This window comes from Neolamprologus multifasciatus, chromosome 5 (genome assembly GCF_963576455.1).
Source record: "Neolamprologus multifasciatus chromosome 5, fNeoMul1.2, whole genome shotgun sequence".
NCBI classification, from domain to species: domain Eukaryota; kingdom Metazoa; phylum Chordata; class Actinopteri; order Cichliformes; family Cichlidae; genus Neolamprologus; species Neolamprologus multifasciatus.
This window is the reverse complement of record NC_140443.1, coordinates 15,987,655-16,012,814: the sequence shown is the minus strand read 5'-3', so window position 1 is coordinate 16,012,814 and position 25,160 is coordinate 15,987,655. Positions and strand designations below refer to the sequence as shown.

Here is a 25,160-nt window from a genome sequence, read left to right as displayed (position 1 = left end):
ATTGTACTGTTATTGTTGTGCGTTAGTTCCCCATCTATCTTCTCTTTCCCTTTTGTGTCATCAGCAACGATATTGTGTCTTTGCACTGGTTGTTTATTTATGTAGCAACAGACGCAGATCAGATCAGACTGGATATAGCAGATCCAGAACATTGTTAAACACAGACTGTAGGAGGTAATAAAAGTCGCTACCCAGATCTTTTATTTAGCACAGTGTGCGGTACAGCTCAAAACTCACAAAACTCCATTTTTTCAAACTGATAAGCCACCAGTGTTCGATCTAGCTCAGTTATCCTCAGTAGTATTTTTCTCTTCCATACATTTTTAATACAGGGGCAATATGGCAGCTGCAATTCAACCAATTGTGTTCAAGTGTGTGTCGAAACTGCTGCATCACTGGCCTTGATCTCCACCTTTCCTGTAGGATTTCAAAACATCAGAATCTTTGAAAAGGTTGTGAATTGCTCATTGTCCACTCACACTATTCTGTGCAAATATTAAATTGTTTTGAATTTTAAATTGCAAATGTGGAGGACAGAAAGCATGACTTTCTACACGAAATGCAGCATAGAATTGTCTTCTTACAATTTTTGCAGATATTTGAAGATGATGCAATCATTTTAGGATGAAAGAACTTTAGCTGTTTATACCTACATTCATTTCTACTTTTGAACTATTGCCGACTCTAATTTATAGATTAAATTATTTTATTAATAAACAGGAAAGATTTACTTTTCAACACAATTGTACAATCAATTAAATCAGTCATAGCTTTATTTATGAAGCACCTTTCAAGGATGTTGTTGCAGTTTAAAGTGCTTCACATATGAGTGATAAGCTGTTAATTAGACATAACACAGTTTAATAAAACAACAAGTTTCTGGGTTCAAATCCAGGCTTGGGGCTCTCTGTGTGGATTTTACATGTTCTCCCTGTGCTTTAGTGGGTTCTGTCCAGGTGCTCTTGTTCCAAAACATGCATGAGTTAGGTTAACTAGAGATTCTAAATTGGGCGTGATTTTGAGAATGGGTGCTTGTCTGTCTCTCTGTGTTAGCCCTTCAACAATTTGATGATCTGTCAAGCTGCCTCTACAAGCATTTTGTGTCCTGCATGTCAGAACTATCAGCAGGTTCATGCTGGAGGACCTGAGGGGCTACACTGGGTAATGCACCGTGGGACTTATATACTGGGGTAAGATCATGAAGTTCTTTAAAAACAAGACGATTTTAAATATGGAAACTGACAGGCAGCCAGTTTAAAGACTACTACGGTGTAATGTGCTTTCTCTTTCGGGTCCTCGTAAGCAGTTTGGCTGCCAAGTTCTGAATCACTTGTAGCAGATACTAGAATACATTGTATTGTATACAATACATTGTTTGATATAGAGAGATCAAATACCATTAGAGTAATCATATAGAAGCATACCAGATATGAAAGTGTATGAACGTGTATCAGTTTCTCTGCATCACTCAGAGAGAGAAAAGGACGTAATTTAGCAGCAATGCTCAGAAAAACTGCAAAAAAACATCAAGAAAAAAAACCAAGACCTAAATATCAGACTCTACAGGCCTCACTTGGTCATTTTTATATTTCACAACAGTGCAACTAGAAGAAGATGAAAACAGTATGGTTTGTTTGGAAGGGTTGCCAGAAGAAAGCATCTTCTCTCTTAAAAGAACATGGCATTACGACTAAGGTTTGCAAAGTTGCATCTGAACAAACTCCAAGACATCTGGAACAATGTACTTTTGATAGACAAGACCAAAGTGGATATGCTTGGTCATAATGCACAGTCCCATGTTTGGCAAGAACCAAACACAGCATATCAGCACAAACACCTCATACCAACTGTCAAGCATATCAGCACAAACACCTCATACCAACTGTCAAGCACGGTGGTGGAGGTGTGATGATTTGGGGTTGTTTTGCAGCCACAGGATGTGGGCACCTTGCCGTCATTGAGTCAACCATGAACTCCTCTGTATAGCAAAGTGCTCTAGAGTCAAATCTGAGACCATCTGTCCGACAGCTAAAGCTTGGCTGAAACTGGGTCATGAAAGCCATCTATAAATGAATGCCTGCAAACCTCAAAGAACTGAAATAATGTTGTAAAGATGAGTGGGTTAATATTCCTTCAACGAAATGTGAGAGACTGATAAAATCATATAGAAAACAGTTGCTTGTGCTGCTAAAAGTGATTCTACACCTATTGAGTCCTCTGAAAACTGGAAAACTTCACGTGACTGTAAATGTTAAAAAGTAGCAGCCTGAAAATCGATCCCTGAGGCGCCCCACTGTTTTAATTTATACGTTTGAGCAATATTAATATATATTTTCACAAATAATTTTATACAAAGATCCATCATGAAAACAGAAAAATATTACAGTATTTGTCTTTATCCCTTTCTCCCATACTTCTTGGTAATCCATTTTTCCCATGTTCCAACTTCTGTTGGAAACTCTTTAAAGCACCAATACTGGTTGGAAATGACTCAAGATGAGTGCAGGTTTCTACACTTTTCACAAGGTCGTGAGTTTTTAGAATTTACCCATCAATTCGCATCCTAAGAGCATGCTGCCTTGTCTCCTTCTTTTTCTTTCTTTACCTTAATTGAACACAAGAAACCTCAAGAAAAAGCTAAGTTTAAGTTAGATAACACTGAATGAGACCATATCCCACGTTTCCCACGTAAGTAGTGGGCGTCTGCATGGCCCATTATCTGTAACATTTTGAAACCAGTGATTTGACGTTTACACCCACTTTTTCATACATCTTCCAGTGTAGCCATTCAGAACGACTATAAACACATCTGAATTCTAACATGGTCAGACAGCATGTCTTGAGTACTTATTACTAAGCCATTCCCTCTTGTTACGTCATAAACAAAATGTTATAATAAGGTCACAGGTGGCACATAAGTGGTTTTCCAAATTTTCACCTACTAATGATATCACCTACTACCTACTAATGAAAATAAGAAGTGTCTGACTGATTCAGATTCTGATTACTCAGTTGAAAGATAACTAAAATAGATGAAAGAGGCTTTGTAATGGCCTAGTCTTCCAGTTGGTCGGGGATTACCAAAATGGTTATAATTCATTCTACAAGGGAGTAAATGTCTATACCAAAAATTAGGAAATCCATCCAGCATTTGACTAAAAAACATACATGACAAACACCTGACAGTTTGAGAAGACTCAAAGGACATTGCATGTGATATTGGAGCCAGTGGGGCTTACAGGATTGAGCAAATGACCAATATCCCAAAAGGAAATTACTGGTGCCGTGGGTTCAATTCCAACATCGGATAAGAGGGAGACGCTTATTTAATGTCGTCAAGAGCTGAATGTCATATTGATCTATAAATATCAATACCTTGTTCCAGTAGCCAATACATGAAAACGTTGCATCATTACATACAGCATCACATCATGTAACCAAAGAGCATGACCTTTGATTTCTAAAGCTCAGATCAATGTTACAAATAAATACGTAGCAACAAAGGGCATGTTGATCACAGAGCCCAGGGCTGTATGCTGTTATTGAACTGATCCCTGTGATTTGCAGAGAGCTGTGTCCCATTACATGCCTCATACCAATAGTAAACATCGTGTTAGTTACCATATTAGTCACAGAGTACGTTCATACATGTGTCTGTGCCTGTATGTTCACAGTAAGTAATGCAGTATTAAGTGCAAGACATCAAGAAATGGCAAAACTGAAATGTGCAGAAAGAAATTTGCACTTATTCCAAATGGAAGAAAATTATAATGCATATGCATGTCTCACAATCAGATGCATCCCTGTAAGGCATTTAAATTATAATCCATTGCTTTATAAGTGGGACTCCATCAAACATCTGGTGTTGGAGTGTGTGTACAGGCTCCAGCACATCAGTGGCCCATTTGTAAGGGTTTTATTGACTTAGTGCTTCTGCCCCAGGTCATTTTCAGTCAGGTGGAGTGCTGTTATCTTCTCATTGAAAGACAGTCACATTGAGATTCTGTTTGCTGTTTTACACGTCAATGGAAGCCTTTTCAAAGCTTCTCACTGCTTTTAGTCTGTGTGTCAAACTCTGCACTCTCCTGAGAAGAGTCTGATCGCTGCAGAGCTCCTACCCCCGCTCTGCCTTCACCGCCTTCACCCTCTATTTGTACCTCACAAGTTAGCTGTCAAAAAGGGACCTAAATTTAAAATAAAAAGGATCTTTAATACTAATGGAGCTTTAAAAAAATTGCATGAGAATTGCATCAGGCTGGCATCCTTGTCTTCTCTCTGGGGTATGATAATTGCAGAGGGTTGGATAGAACAGTTGGAGGTCCCAGCCATCTGCTTCTTCACTGCAGCCTAAAGAAGAGTGGTGATCAATAGTGGTCAAGTAGCAGATGACACTTCCAATCGAACAAAGGGCATATTTTACATAACAGTACTGTTGTCCCGCTAAAGAAAACAGGAAAACAAACAAAACTGTTTCTGATGTAAGATTTTTTTAAAGTTACTCTTTCAGTTTACACTAAATCTGGAACCATGTGGCATTACAGTGATCATGGACTGTTTGGCCTTGATTAGATAGCACACCAAAGGCTTATCTTTCAGTCTTAAATGCTAAAATGGACTGAAGGACTCAGTGTCACCAAAACGATGTTAACTGGGAGATTGGTTTTCTGGTTTCATAGAAACATTGTATAAACAAACCTTAGTGGAAGAATTTCCACTTTACAACTGAGTTTCAGTTTTTCATGTTATTATATGATTGGTCATGTGTCATTTCAGTCATTTTGTCATTTGGTTTTGTGCTATAAGAATAATCTACTTCACTATTTTAAGTCTCGCACGTGCTCACTGGTCATACAATAATGACTGTATGTTTGTCTCTCATCCTGGATGAATGGACCAATCTCGTTGAAACTTTCTATAGTGAGCATCAACATCTATATGGCGTATACAGATATTTTATAAAAATACTACAGTCCCGTGTATTTGTACATTTGACAGTTCAATTGAGCACTGCATGGCCACCTTACAACTGCGTTCACCATGTGGTTATTTGTAATTTAGTGCCTTTATGGCATCACTCTTGGCTGGAAGCAGTGCTTAAACAATGGAAAAAACTCAAACTTTGTCCAAAAACCTCTCATGTTTAACTGTTTTCCACTTTTTCTCTAGTCATTTTAGCCTTTTTGGCCAGGGTGAAGGGAGTATCTGCCATCAAACAAGAAGACAGCTGTATATAACTACGCCGGCGTTTGCTAGTTCACCTTACGTGCATTAATGTAATAACGTGGTTAGCTTACTCAATGTAAATTACACACGAACAACATGAAGCTACTCACGCAGAGAAGAACGGCTGCTGCTGCCATCATCATCCGTCATCATTTCTGCTACACTGGCAGGGCTAGGGGCCAGGACTCTCCTCTTCGGGTTTTTGGGGGATGTTGCTAACTCCGCATCCGATAACAGGCAACCCACCCGCAGTAGATGTGCTCGGTGTGAGGTCTCGCAGCAAGCTATCAAATACGGCGCATTTCTCGGCTTTTAACAAAATGTTATACGTCACCAGGTGTTTCATCAGATTCGAGGTGTTACCTCTTTTGCACAGTATCACAGTATCAGCTTAAAGCACTTGTTGCAGGCTGCTGAGTTTGCATCTTTTGCTGTGAAGTACAGCCAGACTTTGACCGCTTCGCTTTGGGCATTTTTAATCTGTAGCTCTGCTCTAAAAGAACGTACGTACCTGGGCCCACATACTACTCTTGCAAAGGTAAAATGATTGGCTAGAATTCAAAGTGTGTGACATCTCAGCGAAATAAGCAACGAAATAAAGCAACGAAATGTGCGACGCTTTTCAGTCTGGTTACTACCGTTTGTGTCAGAACCGGTACCCATCCCTAGTTGTGACCTATATGACCTATGATCTACATAATGGGTATTATGAATTTCATATAGCTGAAATCTTCTTATTTCAGCTGGTCCCTTTAGCTAAGGACACAGCAGATTTTATCCCTAGCATCCTCCTGTGTTACATTAAACCTCTATATTGCTTCCTTCACTGCATCTATAAACCTTCTCTGAAATCTTCCTCTTTCCTTCCTGCCTGGCAACTCCATCTTCAACATCTTTTGTCCAACATATCCACTATCCCTCCTCTGCACATGCCCACACCATCTCAGTTTTGCCCCTTTAGGCTTTTTCCAAACTGCTTAGCCTGAGATATTTCTATATCCTATGATTTCTAATCCAATTCCAATAAAAGTCTTAGCATCTTCACCTCTCCAGACCATCCATCATAGAAGACCTCAATACCATCTTGTAAACCTTACCCTTCACCCTTCTTGCTATCCTTCTGTCACAAATCACCCTTGACAAAAACAAAAAACAAATATATGCTTAAACTGCAGTTAATATCACATTCAGTAATCATTAGCAGTGGAGAGCAATTTGACCGTCGGGTTCATTTAAGAATGTATCTAGACCATTGGATCTTATTAAATGCTACCAGAATGTCTGTAAAAGGAAAGCTACAAGAAGCTTAAAGAGATCAAGATGAAAATGTGATCTAAAGAGACCACACAGATCCTCCATCTGCCTCCTCTAAAGCTCTCTTTGAGGGCCTCTAAAGGAAAATAGATGCCTTTGAAGAAACAGGCCTCAAGCCTCAATGGGTTGTAAAAATATTTCCACTGTTGGGATTCTTGCCAGCAAGTGAAGCTGAGACAGGAGCGTGCCTGTGCAGAAGTGGTTCTTGTGGCAAGCTGAAAGTAGGAGGGCTTATCAAAGTTTTCATACTGGTCACTGGTCACTTCCTGTCTCCGAAAGTGCTCATTGTCTCAAAGGGCAAGATTGAAATAGATGTTATGAACAACACATTATGATTTTTCTTCAAATGCTTGGTTCTGTTCACAATAACCAGCAAAAATGTGCTTCAGTTAGATTGGGATTCATTTTACCTCCTTATCAGGTTCATGAGCTAAACTTCCTCAGACTGCACTCCTGCTCTCATATCTGTAGATGGAGGCATCTATTTTTGGGCTCCATCATTCAATTGCATATGTTATCACAAATGACTGTATCATGTCATATGTTGTTAACAGCCCTAGGGAGTTAACAGTGTCTAAAACCAAAACATGCAATCTAGAAAACAAGCAAACAAAATAGAAAAAGAAAACACTCATTTGTGTCCAGTGATATTAAGCCTTTGATTGTTGGGTCAGATTTTGGCAATCTTGGTCTACTTTTGTGGGGTTTTTTTTGTCCTTTTTAAAGAGTCTAATACTGTGCTGACTCACTTGAAATAATACTTTGTGAGCCAGGTCCTTCTGACCTTTTCATGTCAGTCTGCAAAGTGTACGCACAGAAAAGTAGCTCACATTCACTTTGAGATGGCTTTTAATTTCCCACTTGCTTACATGTATTGCTAAAAGGTCATTTTTGTCTGTAGGCCATATTGATGTCAGTACTCACCTATGTTTATGTGATAATACACATTTATATCTTATGGAATCAGCTGATTACATTTAATATTATTAAGGGGGTGAGGATTTATATATTGTGTGTGTTTTTTTAATCCCACGTTCAGTGTGTGTATGATTTTGGCACTGTATGTGGCCTGTTTTCACATAGATAAAATACTGTCTGTCAGGAAGAGAAGGGGGGATCACTGGGCTTCCTGTCAACAAGAGGAAGCAGCCTGCACGTTTGGCTGTTAATGTCAGATGTTGGGGAACTTCATATTTGAACGCGTGCGGAGAGAGAATTTACATCACGCATTGTAGTTAATTATGGAGAAGTCACAAACACTGATGGAGTATTTGAGAAAAGCTTCATTTCATTAAACCAAAAACAACCTCACAGATTGTTTGAAGGGCTCTGTAGAGGGAGAATGAAAAGCAAGGGGAGGACAGATCAGAGCCAGAAATATTACACATGAAGCAAGTCTGGTTTTGTTCTGGAAAAAATGCTTCTTTCAAGTTTTAAGGGGAGGTTTGAAGCTCTTTATAATAAAAAGACTATAGAGCAGATGAAAAAAAATATATACTGTATTTTCACCAGATTTTCATCAATTTGAATTCATGTCCCTCAGGCTGATGAAATAGCTATTTGCTTCGTTCTCATCTTCTGAAGTTAGACTGCACACAACAGCTTAATTTGTACCACATACAACAATAGATACACAGCAGTAAACCTAAAAGCACACTTATAGCCAGTATTGAATCCTTAATAAAGTGGTTTTTGAGGTTTGACAACCTGATACTCAACTACAAGTCTCAACTGAATATGTGCAGCTGTGATAAGCCACCAAGCAACACTTGGGAGGAATTTGTCATTTGCACTATTCTCAACATAACAGGAGGGCTGTCAGACAGTAATTCTAAACTCTAACCTCAAGACGACCTTTCCCAGCTTTTATTGTATATACACTATCCACTATAAGTGCATGCAGTTTAATTATAACCGCTTCAGAAGTGCAGCTAAAAGTCTCTTAACAGTGTCCCAGTCTGGCAGTTCAGTTTAAGACAAAAACAATAACTTTCTGATCCACATTTCGTTTGGTTCCCCAGAAAGACCTGTTTTGTGGGGGCATTTTTGTTTTTATTGCGGAAGTTCCATGACAGAAAGATACTGCATTTGTGCTTGTGGGAAAGCGTTTGTAATTGTTTCCAGCGGCCTGTTAGTTTCCAGCATTCTTGTTTATTTTTTCACTCCTGTTATACTGTGAATAGTTGACGTCACCATGGTAGCTGATTTGCTTTTAGTTCCCCCCCAGAGTTGGGTGACAGACTTGCGAGAGAGGAAAGGGGGAGTGGGAATGAAAATAGACTGCACGCCTGCTTTGCATTGTGCACACAAAAGCATAGGTACACTGAAAACATACAATCTCCTTTACAGTCCAACAGTGATGTTGCATGTGCAAGGTCATAAAAGAATCCTCTTTTCTTAATGTGTTCAGGTTCTAGTTCTTGTTCTTTCCGTGGATAGTTTAGGATTGCACTAACAATTGATGCTAGTCACACGTTAAAATAAGCTGGCATGTCCACCCTTATGATGCACATCTTGCAAACAAAATGCAAGAAAGCATTTTAACTGCTCAAATAGAGTAGAAAAGTATTTAACTATTAGTCCATTTACAAAAGTGTGCTTTGTCTGAAAACTGGGACAAAGGACATCAACATCACATCCAGTGAGACTTGGGTAAAAGTGTGTCTCCATAACCTCAAACCTCATAAGTGGTGGGAGTTGTAAGGGCTAGTCAAAAAGTTCCCCTTGGCTGCTGAAGCAGAGATAATTGGACCCAGGTTCAGCCAGAGTTTTGGTATTCTCAGCTCGAGCCAACTTTTGATCTTCACAACTTCTCCAACAGACAGCGTCTGTATGTGAGCAGAGTCGACTGACTACGTGACATGTTTAGACTTAATTTCTGCACGTGAGGATTTCTGATCCATTTCCATCAGGTGATGTTTTTTTTTCCTTAGATCTTACATATGTGGATTATCATGTTTAGGGTACGCATATAGCGCCAAGTGATGAACAATAGGTCCAGTGGCAAATGCATTGTTTATGCTTACAAGGGTTTAATTAATCTGTCTCAATGTGCAAAATCAAAGATTAATCCTATTGACCTTATAAATAACTTAATTTACAATCTGATCCCATGAGAAAGTGAGGGGTTTGAAGGCAGTGCTTTTTGTTTTTGGCCCCTGTTGTATTGTAGGCTGTAAAATTAAAATCAGATCAATCATTTCACTTTGGCCACTGCTCAATATAATTAATATAATAGCAGCAAAACTATTAAAATTCCAATTTGTTTTAGTTTATTGTCTTAAGTACCAATTAACTCAAGCTTAATGTGGCCATTTAAGGACATTTGGAAAGGTTGCCGATTGTCTCAAACACACATAAAACTGCAACTAATATCTATTTAAATCAGCTTGAATTTATAGTCTAAAATTTACTCAGTGTGCTTAATATGCTTAATCAAATTGTGCAACTATACCTTGAATATCCTTAAGGCACAGTCCTTACAGTGGAAATAAGAAGAGTTCAAACAATGGATGTGTTTATACTTAGACTCAAAAACCTCAGGAAATTGAGAAAGAAAATAGTCCCTCAGATTTAAAATGTCAACAAAGTGAAGTACAATCTGGCAGTCTGTGGAGAAATTCCCATGTTGTTTCTCTTGCAGCACATTTATATTCACACAGATTTTTTAGATTTATTTTTTACTTTTATAAAGATGCAAACACACAACATCACATGGATGAATGTAGATTCTACTGGTGCAGATCATAAACTGTGAAGTTTCAAAGATGTAACTTGAGAAAAGTGCCCTTCATCGTATATGAGGAAGAAGCTTCTTGACCTCAGTGTGGCCAGTTCTAGAGTGCTGATTGTTCTCAGCTGCTCTACCAATGAAAAATGCAGTCTCTCTGTCTTTGAGCATGCAGGACTCTTGTTATGGACTTAACCATTTTCTGCACATCCCTCACAGCAAGCAGTACTTTGTCCGTCTTTCCGTGTGAGTGTTGCTGTATGTAATATGTCTATCATCAGGTTGCAGGAAAGAAATTCAGCCTGTGGGATGACTTCCTCGTTGAGGGCAGAAGAAGTGGTCAGCAGGAAATGACCTTGGAAGATCTGTTCCAGTGTATCAGGGTATGGCCTTCTTATTTCTCTCAGCAAGGAAACACACTTTCTTCACAGCGGGTGCTGCTGAGTACACACATGATTTTTTTTTATTAACCTTTCCACCCCTCTACACAACACCCATTGTATAACCTGACTTGCTATTTTACACTTACCTTCTCAGAGAAAAAAAGAGAATAAAAATCTTCTTGCTGTTGAAATTTGTAGTGGGTTAAAGACTGGCTTTGATAAGTAAACAGGTAATTGCTCCTTTTATTAGTAAAACAATACTTTTGAAAATAAGATCTACAAATTCATGCAGTGAACAGTTTAACTGAAAAGCTTGTCATAACTGTTGCATTTTCCTGTTTCTGCACTGTTTTTGTCACAGTTTTTATACCTTTCAAGTCCTCTCAGCAGTTCAGATTAGAGCTGTGCTTTGGTTGAAGGCAACTTTGACACTGTAGTTTACTTTGGTTACACTTTAACCACGGTCTGGGTTGTCCATCTTATCACCAGTAACAAAAGACAAGAGCAGCACGTGATACTGAATTCAGTCCTCTACTGTGAGGAATGGCAAGCCGTTTAATTTCAGGATGTCACTTCCATCCCAGATAGAGTGGTACAGCTGACTGTTGACCTGAATGTCGTATCCTAGAATGCAGTGATGGAAAACCCTTCCTTAACATCCCATTGTAACTCTTCCTGTTTTTAGTGCGATCTTTATTACTTTTCTACACTGTACGTTTGATCTCTGAGTCACTGTCTTCATCATACGTATGAGATATGTTTGTTTCAACCAGAACATCTGAGCACAGCACACCCAGCCTATTTGTTAGGTGCTTGCAATCTTGCTCTGAACAGAGCAAGATTGCAAGCACCTAACAAATATTGGTTTATTGATGGTGTTGAATTTTTTTTTCTGAGGAAGCAAAGGGAAAATAAATTGGCACGTCTTCTCAGTGCTCCAGTTGTTTCTTTCAACCTTTTAACCACTGGGTTTCCTTAGTTTGCTTGTGGAGTTTCCTGAACTGCTGCAGACTTTCAGCTCTGCAGACTGGTGTCCTTGCAGAAGGACATCAGTCTTTGTTACTGCGTGCACTCTATCTGTGTTTACTGTCATGGCTTATTGTGCTTATTATACTGCACTACAGATTTAATCTTGTCTATTTGTCTTTGTGCAGGAAAAGTGCAACTTGAATGTCTGCAGTCTTTTCTATGGGAATTCTGTCTTATTCAATGGACACAAAGAGAGGCTGAATAAGAGGTATGTCTTAAAACACAGATACAGTACAAACTGCCCATCAATACCTTTATGTGACCTTTGCTGCACATATAAACAGTCACAATAAGCAACAGTCTCCTGTTTGTTTAGAGGCTAATGAGGTGTTTCCTCCTAGCCGGTGAGGAGAGAGCATGTTGACACACTAACACGCATCACTAAACACAGATGACTGAAACTCCTCCTCGGGTTTCCTTCTGTTTGTTGAGGAAAGACGTTAAAGAATAAAATGAGCGTGACATTCTTTTTCTGCGTTTTAGAAGAAGCTAGGGTGTTTGACCCATTCAATGCTGCAGCAAATTAAAGGCATGTTTCATTAGCTCCAGGGTGTTTGAAATAAATCAGATGACTCGTGCTGCAAACTCTCCTTATCAGTTAAATAAAGACCCTGCAGGATTTTTCAGTTCCTTGAAGAGAGTAGGAGGAAAATGTAATAAATCACTTTTCACCTCCAAACTTTACAGGCAATGGCTCACTGGGTAAACTGAAATATTCAATTATTAGTCCCGTCTGCCAAAATAATGTTGTGAGTACTGGAAGCTCAAGTCTCTGGGGAGCTGGTGTTGTTGTTATGATTAGGTTAACCTACAGGGAGAGAGAGGTGCAGATTGCGGGCCATGTGGACAGCAGACCATACAAGATAAATGTCCTCTGGAGTATTCACTTCCTGTGCAGTCACCCTGTCCAGAGCTTCCTATGTTGGATCAGTGAAAAGGGAACATAAAAACCTGGACAATGCATTTGTTATTGGGGTTAATTTTCTTCTATCTGCTAGTTATTACTTATGTTTAAGATTTTTCATGCAATGTAAAGCCATGTGGAGATATATACTACAAAAGAGGTATTAGTAGGAGCACCAGATTAATAGTGAGAATATGCAGTTGTTCAACACAAACTTTGATTTCCACATTATTATTTAGAATAGCTTATGATTTATTGATTTATTTGTTTTGCAGAGTGTCTGATGTAGTGAAGGAGGTAACAAAGGAAGACATCCCTGCACATAAGAAGATGCTGGAATTAATCCCGTCATTTTCTGAAGACGAGGACTGCGAGTCAGTCCCAACGATCAGATACCTTTACTTGTGATACCATCGGCACAGTTTCAGTAAATATGAGTTGCATGGATCTGCTGCTGTGTAACAAGGGGAATTCTCAGGATCTAACATTTAAAAATGAACAGATTTTATTACCTGAGCTTGATATTTGAATGATTTTCTTCTACGTTTTATTCCTCGTGTTTTTAAATTATTGAAATGGCATGATTTTTGTTAGACTGCATTCTTTGTTGTGTTAATGATCTATGTTTAAAAAACACTGATATATATCGATTTATAAATCATTTTACGGAAAATGAGGAATCTTGGCAAACTGCACTCTTTTACCTAAAGTTTTGAGAAGTTGTGAAGTTGCAAAGACATGATAGATCTCGCACTACTGGGCCAGTGTTGGTAATTAGGCTTAAGTTAAGGTCATGCTGTGCACAGTGTTTATGGATATGGAAGATATACTGCCATATGTTCAGAGTGGAGAAGCAAAGTCATTTAGCAGGATTTCATCTGTCCTCAGCATGCTTCTGTACATTCCCCGCCCCTTTCTGCAGCCTCAATGTTTCACTCCACACCCTCGCATTAACAGGCTGACATTATTAGCACGCTCTTGATGCTCTTGTCTGAATTTGATTTATATAAAGTGAATCAGCTCTGTCATTTTCTCTGCAACTACTTAATATATGTCTTCAACTTTACCTTGCAATTTGCATGATGATACAATTTGTGATTACATTCAGTTGGAACAATAAAATGCCTCTTTGAGGAACAAGTTATTTCTGTGTATTTCATGAACAGACTTCAGTTCCCCAACCATCATTTAAAATGTTCTTTCTCTGCTGGTATTGTGCTTGCAGTACTGTGCAAGTCTCTTGAGCCACCTCGCATTTCTTTATATATATTGTTTCCGAGGAGCCAGATGTTCTCCAAATTTTCAAAGTTGCCTTGAGTAATAGTTCTTCAGGCTTTCTGAAGAGTTTTTAATTAGACATTGGATGCCTTTTACACATTTTTAACTTTGTCCTTGACTGTTTTAATCCACATTACACTAATGTATGACCTATTTCAGCATAAAAAGGCACCTAACTCAATGGATAAACTAGTGTAGTGCCTACATATAACCGACAACTTAGCAAAGAAACAATTTCAATTGTATCTTTAGGCACTTTAGATACTAGCAGATTGTTGCAAACACAAAAAAACATTTTGGTGTTTTTTGAATCTATGAAACAATGCCAACAATCATTCATTTGACATTAATGAAATTTTGCCCCAGCATGAAGATTCCTGAAGAGTGTCTTGATGCATTCTCAGTCATCCAGGTAAGTAACTCAAAAGTTGATTCTGTTCATCTGGACGTAGCGTTTTCAGTGGGAGAAACATTTCGTCACTCATCTAAGTCACTTGGATGAGTGACAAAATGTTTTTCCCAATGAAAACGCTACGTCCAGATGAACAGAATCAACTTTTGGAGATTCCTGAAGAGAAATTAGCTGAAAACATGGCATATCTCTGCATGATGTGCAGTGTGGGCTTCAAAGGAAATTGGACAAGTGGAGGACAAAAGAAGAAGTGACAGACGTACGAAAACTATCTACAGCAGATGAACAACATCTGAATGTCCAGCAATAACTTGACACAATACCTGAGACATGTCTGGCTCTTCAGTTAATCTACCTTCTGTTTGCTGTGAAGAAGCCTTCTTAAGAAAGGGAAACAGGCAGAAAATGCTAAGGTATGCTAAATTACACAAGAACTGGACTTATAGTTATTGGAAACAGGTTTAATGAACTGTCATGGTTTGGGACTGGATTTCAGAGAGTGGTCAAAAGTGATGGAATTATGAACCCAGAAATGTATCGTCAGAAGTTGATCCACCATGCAATACCATCTGAAAAGCATCCGACTGGCCATAGATTCTTTTTTTTTTTTTTTACCATGAGAGTGATGCCAAACACACTGCCAGTGTTGTAAAACCATACCTGGATAGAAACACACATAATCCAGCAGTCACGAACCTGCCTCTCCACAGTTGCCTTATATAATGTATTTGTTATTTCAATAAACTGGATCTAGTTTAGGCTTTCCTAGGAAAACATAAAGCAATGAGTGGATCAAGACTTTTGAACTACACTGTGCAAGTTTTGATGCACACCACTCTCTTTTCTTAATCTGGTACAAACTCTGTGCCCTTTACACAGCTCCTAAACCTTGTTTTGTATTTGTTTTCTGTTTGTTTTTAACTAATTGGTGTGATACAATAATTATATCAACGCATTTCAGTCATTTTATGTCTGTTAAAAATTGACACAAAATACTGCTGTGATGATGAAGCTTTAAGATGATTAAAATTATTTGAATGCAAAACGTTGATTGTTTTTTGTACATTTTTAATATTCTTGTAGCATTTAGCACTGCTCAGACAAACAGGGACAGACAAATTTGCATTAAATAATAATACTAATAATAAAAATAATAATAATCAGCTTTTATTCCGAAAATATAAACACTGAAAAAATAATAGTTCTTTTGAAACGGGTGTCTGTAGGTACAGTCTTCAGATGTAGCCAATGATGTCATTGCATATGATGGGCTGCCGGCTCCCTGTCTTCATGAGAGCGGTGAACTGGTAAAAATCATTGTCCAGTGTATGTAGACCTGTGTGGGACTGGTGAAAGAAAGGTTTGAGTCCTTGGAGTCCCACGGGACAGGACATTCGTTTAGAAGCCTCTGCACTCCTGCAGCCCTTGGTGGAGTCTCCTGGCCTCTGCCTCATCTCCACACCTTTGGACACCCCTGCAAGTTTTCGGCGCATGTTAACCAGAATGTCTTTAGCAAGACGTCGGCCTGCATTTGGTTTTTGTTCTGCTGGCTCAGGAAGCTCCGGTAGGTCCATCCAATTCTTTATAAGGTCAGCAAAACTGTTGTCACCCAGAACCAAGGGCTGTCTGTTCCTGCTGCGGCTCAGCAGCATTGTCGTCCAGTCCTGTTGCTCACTGGCCTCGAATGATGTCCAGCGCTCCAGACAGGCGTCTGATGTTGACTTGGGTCGGATACGACCAGAAGGTCCTCTGTTTGTGCGGAGACAGGCAGAAGAAGAAACTCGTATGTTTCTGGTCCTCCTCAGCACCACGCCTTCATCAGGCCAAGAAGCTTCAGAGTAACCTGAGTCAAAGTCCACACTCTTCTCACTGCTGGGAGAGCCCTGCTTCAGCCTTTCATGCTCCTGTTGCTCTTCTTCCTCTTCCAGTGGGCTGGCCAGGCAGCAGGCAGAGTCATAGGTGCTGGCTTCACTGGCATCAGAAGCACGCAGTCGAGTGAGTCGCTCTTGCTGTGCCCTCTGTTTGTATAACCGAGTGACAGCGAAAGACTGAACACATGGTTCACTAAGTGGCCTCGGCCTGCTTATCTGCTTCAAATCCTGCAGGGATCTCCTCATGTACTGCATGTGGTCCCGGAGGCAGTCAGAAGAATCTCCTAAACACAGCTGCACAACAGGAGAGGCAGACAAACAGTTAGTGGTGCAAGGAGAATTTAAGTAAAGTCTATTCAAAATTGACATGTCCACCAAAACTACTTAAGTAAAGACAAGCTATGTTCATTTGTTGCAACAGACAAGAGAGCTCCTAGGCCGCCTTCCAACATATCCCATCATCCCCTGGCCATTCTAGCTATATCTTGAACAGTTCAGTGTGTTATTTCCAGGACTCGGCCAGTAAGATTTTTAGCAGCTGAGATCACTGTGCTCTCTGGCCGTATAACAACTCAAGCATTCCTGAAAAACCTCAGCTTTATAGAGACCATCCCATGCAATATGAGTCCAGAAAATGAATTAAAAGCACAGGATGCACATTTCATACTGGGGAAAACTCTCCCTGCCTCCTAAATTTAGAGGGGAAGTTGAACAAAGTAGAGCTTAGTCTGGAGTGGAGTGTGAAGGCTCACATATCCTCTCTGGATTCCCCTAGTTCACAGGATGTGGACTGGCATGTATTATAAAACAGGAAGTGACAGCAACATTTTGGAATTGCACAAAGATCATGTGCTCAGTGTTAATTACACCATCTTCGAGTAGGCAGTATAATTATATTGATGAAAAAATCCTTTAAATTTTAATCTGAACTTTGATCATTACAAAAATGAAGAAAAAACTACAATTTACTAAGTGTTCCTGGGTCAGGAAGTTGCAAAAATGCCTCCAGTCTAATCCGTAGTGCTATTGTTTAGCTTTCTTACAATATTTGGCTTCTAACTGCCACTGTTTGTCTTGGAGTACTAAAGGTGCCACAATGCCATGATGTTATCACAGCTGTGGGTGCTGAACCATTTGGCCTCTGGGGGAGACTTCATCTGACATGCAGAGACATTCACTGTGAGGTTCTGTGGTCAGTCTGCCACTTTTAAAATGCCCTGTTCTTCTTGGCTGCTTTCACACAATGGGCTAGAAGTGATTCACCCAGCTGTGCGCTTTTGGCAAAGGCAGTCTGGTTTGAATTAAGAGTGACTTAGTGGATTAAAGCACTATAAAGAGAAGTTGGTCAAGAAATAAAATAAAAACAAAACAGAAAATAAATACCAAAAAACTAGGAGAAGCAGTGTCTTAAGAAAGCTTCACATAGTGGGTTTACCAAGTGGTTTGGGCATTTGTACTCTTAATGAAACTAATACAGCACCTAAAATACAAGTAAACTAAAGAAAAAATAAACTTACCATTGCTTGTGAGAAAGTGAAGTTCAAAGCTTGTGTTTTTTTCTGCAAAAGAAAAGAGAGTAGTGGATTAAGTTTTGAGCGTGTGGCAACGACCACCCTTCCTAAAAACACAGCGGTTTCCCAATACTCACCTCTGTATGTGGCTCCAAATGAATCGCAGCACAATCAACAACAACTCTTCAGACGAACAGCTGATCGGAGGTTTGTTCGCTCTTTGTGGGTCCTCTCTCCTCTGAACCAAATGAAGCTCCGTCAGCGGACTTTGTCGATGCTGAGCTTTTTGTCGCAGCGAATCAGCACAGCCCATTACAAAACCAGCCAATAGTGAGTCGCCTGAAATAAGATGCCCCCTGGAGTCATTTCAGTAGTTCCCGCTGTGCGTTTCACACCACACTGTTGGGACTCCACATCTGGAGCTCTTTAAATTAGACACCTGAGAATACTCAAGTCGTCCAATTGCTATTTTGAATTTTTTGAGCACCATTTCCAGCAGAGTTATTATAGTTTTTTAAATCTCATTTCGACTCTTTTTTTTTTATCCGTTTATTTTCCAGAGTAGTGGTGCTCGTTTCGGTTTAGTTGTTATTGTTTGGAAATGTTTTTGCTATTTTCAGTGTTAATATTAGTCTTTTATTGTATGGAGGAAATATGCCAGAGACAAGATTTAGGAAAATTAGTATTAGCAACAAAAAATAACTTTGACTTTCCGTCTTATAGACAAGTTAGAATAAACATGCCCGTTAAATACTCATGAGCCAAGTTACAGTTTATTAGATTAACAAATACTAAAACTAAGGACATTACCTCTATACCCCCCCCCCCCCCAACTTTACAAATAATTTCAGTTAGTTTAAACCTTTACTAAAAGTCTTTTTTCTTTTTTTTTTTAGTTAAATAAAATGTTTTTTCCACGTGTCGTTTTAGTTATTAATTTAGTTATAATATATATAATGAAAAAAATAATGAAAGATTTTGATTTCAGTTGATAAACAAGCATTTAAAAGACATTTTATAATTCTCTCCAGAATCGTGCAGGCTACTAGAGGCAGCTGCTGCAGAGCCGTTCAGGAAAACAGCTGTACCTAAAGTCCCAGGTATGTATTGATAAAAATAAATCTACATGTCGCCACCTTGTGGATCTTTTCCACAAAGCTTCTTCAGCAATGCGTATTCCCTATTCTATTCTAATGGTCCTTTTGAAACGCAAAATACCTTCTGGCATGACTACCGCGCGTCATTATCTCACCTCTTTATATGCTGACAATACTCTGTATTGTAATTCAGCAAAGTTTAGGTTGCAGTCGCACTCATTTCTTTGCTTTAAGTACCTATTACATGCTCAGTTGCAAGAACTAACGTGTAAAGGATGTATTAAAATAAAATAAAACAAGTTTGGCTTATAGCTGCAGTTTGTCTGAATGGTATTTACATAGTCTTGTTTTACCAAAATCCTTTTTAGTTTAGTTGCATGAATGTCCTTTTCTTCTCAGTTTTTTGTTGATGTCTTTTTAATCAGCAAAGTGCTTATTCTATACTTTAAAGTTGCTCAATTCATTGTCTTTAGTGTCCTTCTGCTAATGAACTGGTTAAAAAAATGAAGAAACAAAATAAAGTATTCTGAATTTTCCTTTAACACATCACACAGCAGAATAAAAGATCATGTGACCAAACCTTTATTTACGTTTAACAAGTGAAGGACTTTAATGTTAACAAACAACTATCATCCATTTGTCTTGGTATTGTGGTGCATCCTAAATGATGGATTTTGTGAACTGAAGTGGAGTAGAAATAGCCCTAGTTCACACTATGAAGATAGCATGTCTCTAAAGAACAAGTGTAAACAGATATCAAGGCACAAACATATGTAAAAAGACTTGGATTGAAATAAAAAGTACAGAACGATCCATGTTAGGAACAGACATAACCACTTAAAAATCTTGCAGATATCTTAAAAGTGACACATAACCATTTATGTTTTGTTTCTTTTAAGAAGTTACTTAAGGAATGTTAATCAGTTTGTGGGGAATACAAGCTAATCTATGGACAAGTCATGCAGAACAATGCACTATAGTACAAGAGTGAATATTGATTCTGTGTAAACATTGTACAAAAAACATTTTCCCTTCATCCATTTTCATTCTCCATGCTTGTTGGTTTTCTTCTAAAAAATAACTTCTGTTTACAGTCAAAAGGTTCATAAAATGCCAGTTAACATAAGTTAATAGAATTTTTATAAAAAAAGGTTCATTTGACTTTATCCTCTTATTAAAATGCAAAAGTAAAAGGCAAAGTAAAATGTAAACCTAAAAGGAAAACACAATAAGAGATCCAAATATAAAAGAACGCTGAATAAGTCAAATAAATACCAAGAGGTTCCCCAACTGGTCCACGAAAATGGAAAACATGTTTTTTTTTTGTTTGTTTTTTTTCCCCCAGTGTTTTGATTTAGTCGTTTGGTATAATGAGATTGCAGGTCTTAATTGTGTCAAACTTTACTCTTACAACAATCATTTATTGAAGGCCAGTTGGCCAACATACAGTTACACAGTTTCCAAATGCAATTAAAAAAGCAGATCTTTTCATGTAAGTGCCTTAACTGTTATTTGATTGATTTTGTCAAATTAGAAGGTTCTCGGTCATATATGTGTACAAGTAACCCCTGATAAGGAGCAGTAAGCTATACAGTATATAAAAACAATAACAACAGATCAGACAGATAACGTGATGGTTGCAAAACAGTGATTGTTAAAGTTCTTTCAGGTTCCCCCTCTAGGAATCAGTTCTCTTATGGTTTTCATTATGAAAAGCAGTAATCATTCATGGCTATCGCAGTCACTCATGCAGTCTGTGTGCGTCGGGTTTTGTCCTGCATGAAAAGACAAACAAGTATACATTCTTTAGACAAGTAAATGTACATAAAATAAAATGAAGAAAAAGGAACTCTTGTTTCACGTTTGACTTTCTGATTTCTAGTTGATTGCAAATTTTATTCTTAGTGAAAAAATTGCACAGATCTTGAGAAGTTAAAAAAATGCAATGTAAAAAGTAATTTCACTCAATTTAAATCACATTCAAATAAGTCACTATACAAATTCATGCTGAAAAACTCAAAGTTCCCAAGTTCTGTGTTCCCTTCAATTTTCCTTTCAGCAGACATGAAATTAATTTTGTATCACAGCAATGACATTCGTCTTACTCTGGATATTCCACTGTTTACTATTGCCGAACAACAAGACAACCCACTTGATGCGCTCAAGCTAAATGATTTTTGCCAGCTTTTCTTACACATTACTTAAGCGATGAAGCATTAAATTAAAATGTTGCCAATTTAATTTCTTCACAGTGATAAATTATTACAGCTCTAGACTGAATATTGAGTTGTGCCAGTACAGACAATACATGGCTGATGAGATCATTAATAGGCCACCTAAATGACAACCCAAATGAAAATACAATAACAGCCCATTAGGCTTTACGGTAACATTTCTACCCACTCTGAAGCATACCTTTAGAAAAGACCACAGTCTTTTAGGTTGTTCTTAATAATAACGTCAGTGACAGCATCGAAGACAAACTGCACGTTCTTGGTGTCAGTGGCACAGGTGAAGTGGGTGTAGATCTCCTTGGTGTCCTTTTTCTTGTTCAGGTCCTCAAACTTGGTCTGGATATAGCTGGCAGCCTCATCAAACTTGTTGGCGCCTGTAAAATATGATTTAGGACACAAGGAAGCAGTTTATTATCAAGTTGAACTTTCTGCAGAGAATGATCACTGTGATCTCAGATGCAGTATCGCTCCTGATGCTCCACTGTGTACCTGCGTACTCGGGGAAGCAGATGGTAAGAGGGCTGCGGGTAATCTTCTCCTCAAAAAGATCCTTCTTGTTGAGGAAGAGGATGATGGAGGTTTCGGTGAACCATTTGTTGTTGCAGATGGAGTCAAAAAGCTTCATGCTCTCATGCATTCGGTTCTAAAGAGAATCAAAACTGGTCATGGCTCATGACTTTCACTACAGTGTAACAGTTCATCAGCGCTGCCACCAGGGGACAATGTTCTTCTATATTATAAAAGTAAGGACAAATATTGCAGGTACTTCACAGCATCTCTTGGCCAAATGTCTCCTGAGCACATTCTTTAAGCAATTCAAGAAATTGGGGTTAAATAGTTCATGTGCTATAACTTGAACAAATAGCTATTACGTCTTTTATTGCATAATTACACTTCACAGTGAAGCTCAATGAGCTAATTTTACAACATGGAGCTGACTATCATTCAGCCATTATAAGGAGGGATGGGAAATGGTACATTCCTTGCAGTGCAATATAATGTAATGTATCACATACTGAAAATGAGCCCTCAAAGCAGATTTATGAAGCTACTAAAGTGATATCATCCATACAGAAAGAGGCTCACATACAAGTACACATACACACAAGCATAAGAGGGTGGACTTTTTCTTACCATCTCCTCGTCCTCTGCCAGCACCAGGTCATAAGCACTCAGTGCAACACAAAAGATAATGGCTGTTACTCCTTCAAAACAATGAATCCACTTCTTTCTCTCTGAGCGCTGGCCTCCCACATCAAACATTCTGCCAGAGAGATCAAACAAAGGAGGTAAATTGTGTGTTTGTGTGTCTATATTTGGGGAAGGAGGTCACAATAAAAAAAAGGAGTAATGTGAACAGGGGAAAAAACTGCTATTTCAGGAAAAGTGCTGTGAGTGAAGGAAGGGCAAACTTAGAGTGACATTTAATGCCAGGAAATAAATTGGCTTTCATGTAGTTGTTTGGGGACCAAAAATGGTGAGGAGGTGGAGAGATGTCTGTCACATAATTTATCTGATGAAAGACTGCAGGGTCAGTGCAGGATAGAAGAGGCAGACAGGGTCCATATTCAGAGTAAAGCTTCAGTTAATGGAGATGCTGAGACTTGATTAAAACTCGCAGAAGAGAGGTGTGAGAAAAGCCTACGGAAAGATAAAAACAGTTCACCAGGACAACTACTGTATACATATATAATACTCAACCCAAAATGAAGTTTTGACTAGACACAACGTGATCTAAAGCCAGCCGCTGTCAATGGTGACAGCATCGGCTTCATTAAGGTGAATAGAGCAGAAAAAGCACAAACGTGGCTTTTTTTGTATTGATCACCTTCATGCATTATTTAGCTCAAATACTGAGGCGGTAACACAAAGCAAATATCAGAGATTATCAGGAAGCAGGTCACACCAAAGCCAAGTGGATACAGCTGCCTTTTTATTACCCATAACTCTTAATATGTATTAAAAAAGTGCATTAAAATGGGTTGAGACCCAAAAAGACAAAGAAATCTGCAAAAAACACCCAAAAATATAGTTCATCTTTTTTATCTACCTGACACTCTCTTTCTCCATTTATACCCTTTGCACATTTATATAACATACTTTACATATCTATGCATGCATTACTATCCCACACATAAGTGCTTGGGCTGGGTTAGAGCACATTTTATGTAAGACCAACAGTACTAGTTCTGTGCCATGTCAGACAAACATGTTTTATTACTAAATAATGCTCTGGTTTTATTAAGGAGGAGCGCTGTGGGAAGGATCTAATTTATTAGTCAGCTCTTAGCGCAATCACAGTAATTAAGCTTTTAATTGCTGGTATAATTTGTCTTCTGATGTTTTAACATATTTCAAGCCAGGAGGGTCACTTGCCCGTTAACGCTATAAAGATTGAGATCAAAATCAAGTGTAGATTTTTTGTGGTAAACTAGAACCACGTTAACCCATGAACTCTGGAAAATGTAGAGAAAATCAGGTCCCCTCTTGCCCTTTTCACAGTCACCATGGTTCATTTCCCCCATAAATCCCAATGAACTGTTGATGAGACACCTCCGACTGCAAACACGTAAAACAGAGCAAGAAATAGTTTCCTTTAGACACGTTTTCATGGTTGGAAATAATCCTGTGCAGAAGGCACTAACAGTGAACTGTACAGATTGATACTGCTCTATTCATAGATGTGCAGATATCAGACATGAACTACTGTGGAGCTGGCAGGTTAAAGACAGTTTTCATGTTTGATCAGACTGAGCAGTACAGTTTCCACAGCTTTGCAAGGTGTGGTCGAGAAAGGTTCAGGGCTGCAGTTCACATCTTTCGCCTGTCTTCACACAAAGAAGGTCATAACGACTCTAGAACAGGTATCTTGATATGCCGCTGTCTACACTAATTAAATGACAACATGCCCATATCAAATATTCAAGTGACATTTTTGCCTTACTGCTTTTCCCAAATTATGTTCGGCATCCCACTAAAAGTCAAATATGCCCTCTGTGTGTCAGATTGGTGACCTATGACCTATGGTACCCTGCCTCTTGCCTATGGGGAGGGGGCTCAACTTTCAAGTGAGGGTCCCAGAACTCTCACAAAACAATGCAAACGGCTAAAGAAGTTTAAAAGTGAAAAAAAAAATTGTGAAAAGTGAAATTATAATATATTTTTTTCATCTATATATTTATTTTGTTTAAAAAATATGTCACTTTTAATTGACAGGTTATTGATATTGAACCTTACTTGAAGTGGAGTTCCTTGAAAGTGAAGTGAGTCTCAACAATGCCGGTTGTCTTAACCCGAGTTCGTAGCACATCTTGCTGTGTCGGAATGTAATCTGTTTTAGCTATCCTCTCCAGGTCATTCAGGTAACTTAAGACAGAAAGAGAGAGAGCAAGGTTTCAAAATGACTTTACAATCTGCAACAAATGAGAGACAAAAACAACAACAGGAAGGCATGTGGCTGCTGAGGCACTACCCAAAACTGCAATTTTTGAGTCACTTGAATAGCTTTAAACTTTTGATTTCTGAAGTGCTTTTAAAGGAAGTGTGTAAATCGGGTCCTACAGTAAAGTTATAGTCAAATGCAATGTGCATCTTTCACTCTAACCAGTTTAGAGTTGCAGAACTACAACAGAAAAATGAAGTTTCATTATTTCTGGCTTTTTTTTATTGCTCAGCTTTGCTATCAGTTTGTTTCACTTGCCACTCAACAAAAACATCTTGTGGCCCATTTCTTCATGAATCACCACTATAAAACTGCTGACCAGCTACAAACAAAATTGATTATTATTCTCTGTAATTGTTATTATATCCACAAATGTTTCGTATTTGCTATCTTTTCACGTGGCCTAAAATGGCTTTTCTAGGTGTGTAACATCATGCTGATATTTAATATGCCCTATCAGTAGATACAATGCTAGAAGTATATCACTGTGTTTCATCAACAGATTAAAACCTGCAGCTACATCTACATACGGGTATTTAATCCAACACACTATGTTCCTGTTTCACTCAGTGCAGAACTCGTGGCTGAGTTTGTATACGTGAAATTGGTTTTGCAGCATATTTTCCTCTTGATTGATTCTGTTGTTGTAAGATTTTTGTGCTATAGCGCCTCCGGCCAACAAGTTTCCTGCAGATGGTAACACTGAATATTGGTTGTGACTCTGCCTCAGCC

The 25,160-nt window shown here is 38.6% G+C and overlaps 3 protein-coding genes across 4 annotated transcripts in view; 1 reads left to right on the top strand and 2 right to left on the bottom strand.

Annotated features, from left to right (window-relative positions):
• Positions 1 to 14,079, top strand: part of uba7 (ubiquitin-like modifier activating enzyme 7) — a 33,754-nt gene extending 19,675 nt beyond the window's left edge. Inside the window, exons 21-23 of one of the 2 annotated variants that reach the window (XM_085160858.1) lie at positions 10,549 to 10,650; positions 11,805 to 11,887; positions 12,859 to 14,079. In XM_085160858.1, coding sequence (XP_085016984.1) covers positions 10,549 to 10,650; positions 11,805 to 11,887; positions 12,859 to 12,991 — 318 coding nt within the window. In that variant the 3' untranslated portion in view covers positions 12,992 to 14,079. The remainder of the gene's footprint in view (positions 1 to 10,548; positions 10,651 to 11,804; positions 11,888 to 12,858) is intronic. The other variant, XM_085160859.1, reaches the window with a different exon arrangement.
• Positions 14,080 to 15,324: 1,245 nt separating this feature from the next.
• LOC146518289 (PAK4-inhibitor inka2-like) lies at positions 15,325 to 18,474 on the bottom strand. The gene is made up of 3 exons (XM_085160871.1): positions 17,793 to 18,474; positions 17,662 to 17,703; positions 15,325 to 16,438 (listed from the first exon to the last, which is right to left on the bottom strand). Exons 2-3 carry the CDS (start codon positions 17,662 to 17,664, stop codon positions 15,509 to 15,511), a joined length of 933 nt encoding a protein of 310 aa, XP_085016997.1. The 5' UTR covers positions 17,665 to 17,703; positions 17,793 to 18,474; the 3' UTR covers positions 15,325 to 15,508.
• An 844-nt stretch (positions 18,475 to 19,318) lies between these two features.
• LOC146518288 (guanine nucleotide-binding protein G(i) subunit alpha-2) overlaps positions 19,319 to 25,160 on the bottom strand; it is a 47,173-nt gene continuing 41,331 nt past the window's right edge. Inside the window, exons 5-9 of the mRNA XM_085160870.1 lie at positions 24,224 to 24,352; positions 22,121 to 22,250; positions 21,476 to 21,629; positions 21,168 to 21,360; positions 19,319 to 20,527 (exon numbers count right to left, since the gene is read on the bottom strand). Of these exons, the coding sequence (XP_085016996.1) occupies positions 21,170 to 21,360; positions 21,476 to 21,629; positions 22,121 to 22,250; positions 24,224 to 24,352 (604 nt within the window). The 3' untranslated portion in view covers positions 19,319 to 20,527; positions 21,168 to 21,169. The remainder of the gene's footprint in view (positions 20,528 to 21,167; positions 21,361 to 21,475; positions 21,630 to 22,120; positions 22,251 to 24,223; positions 24,353 to 25,160) is intronic.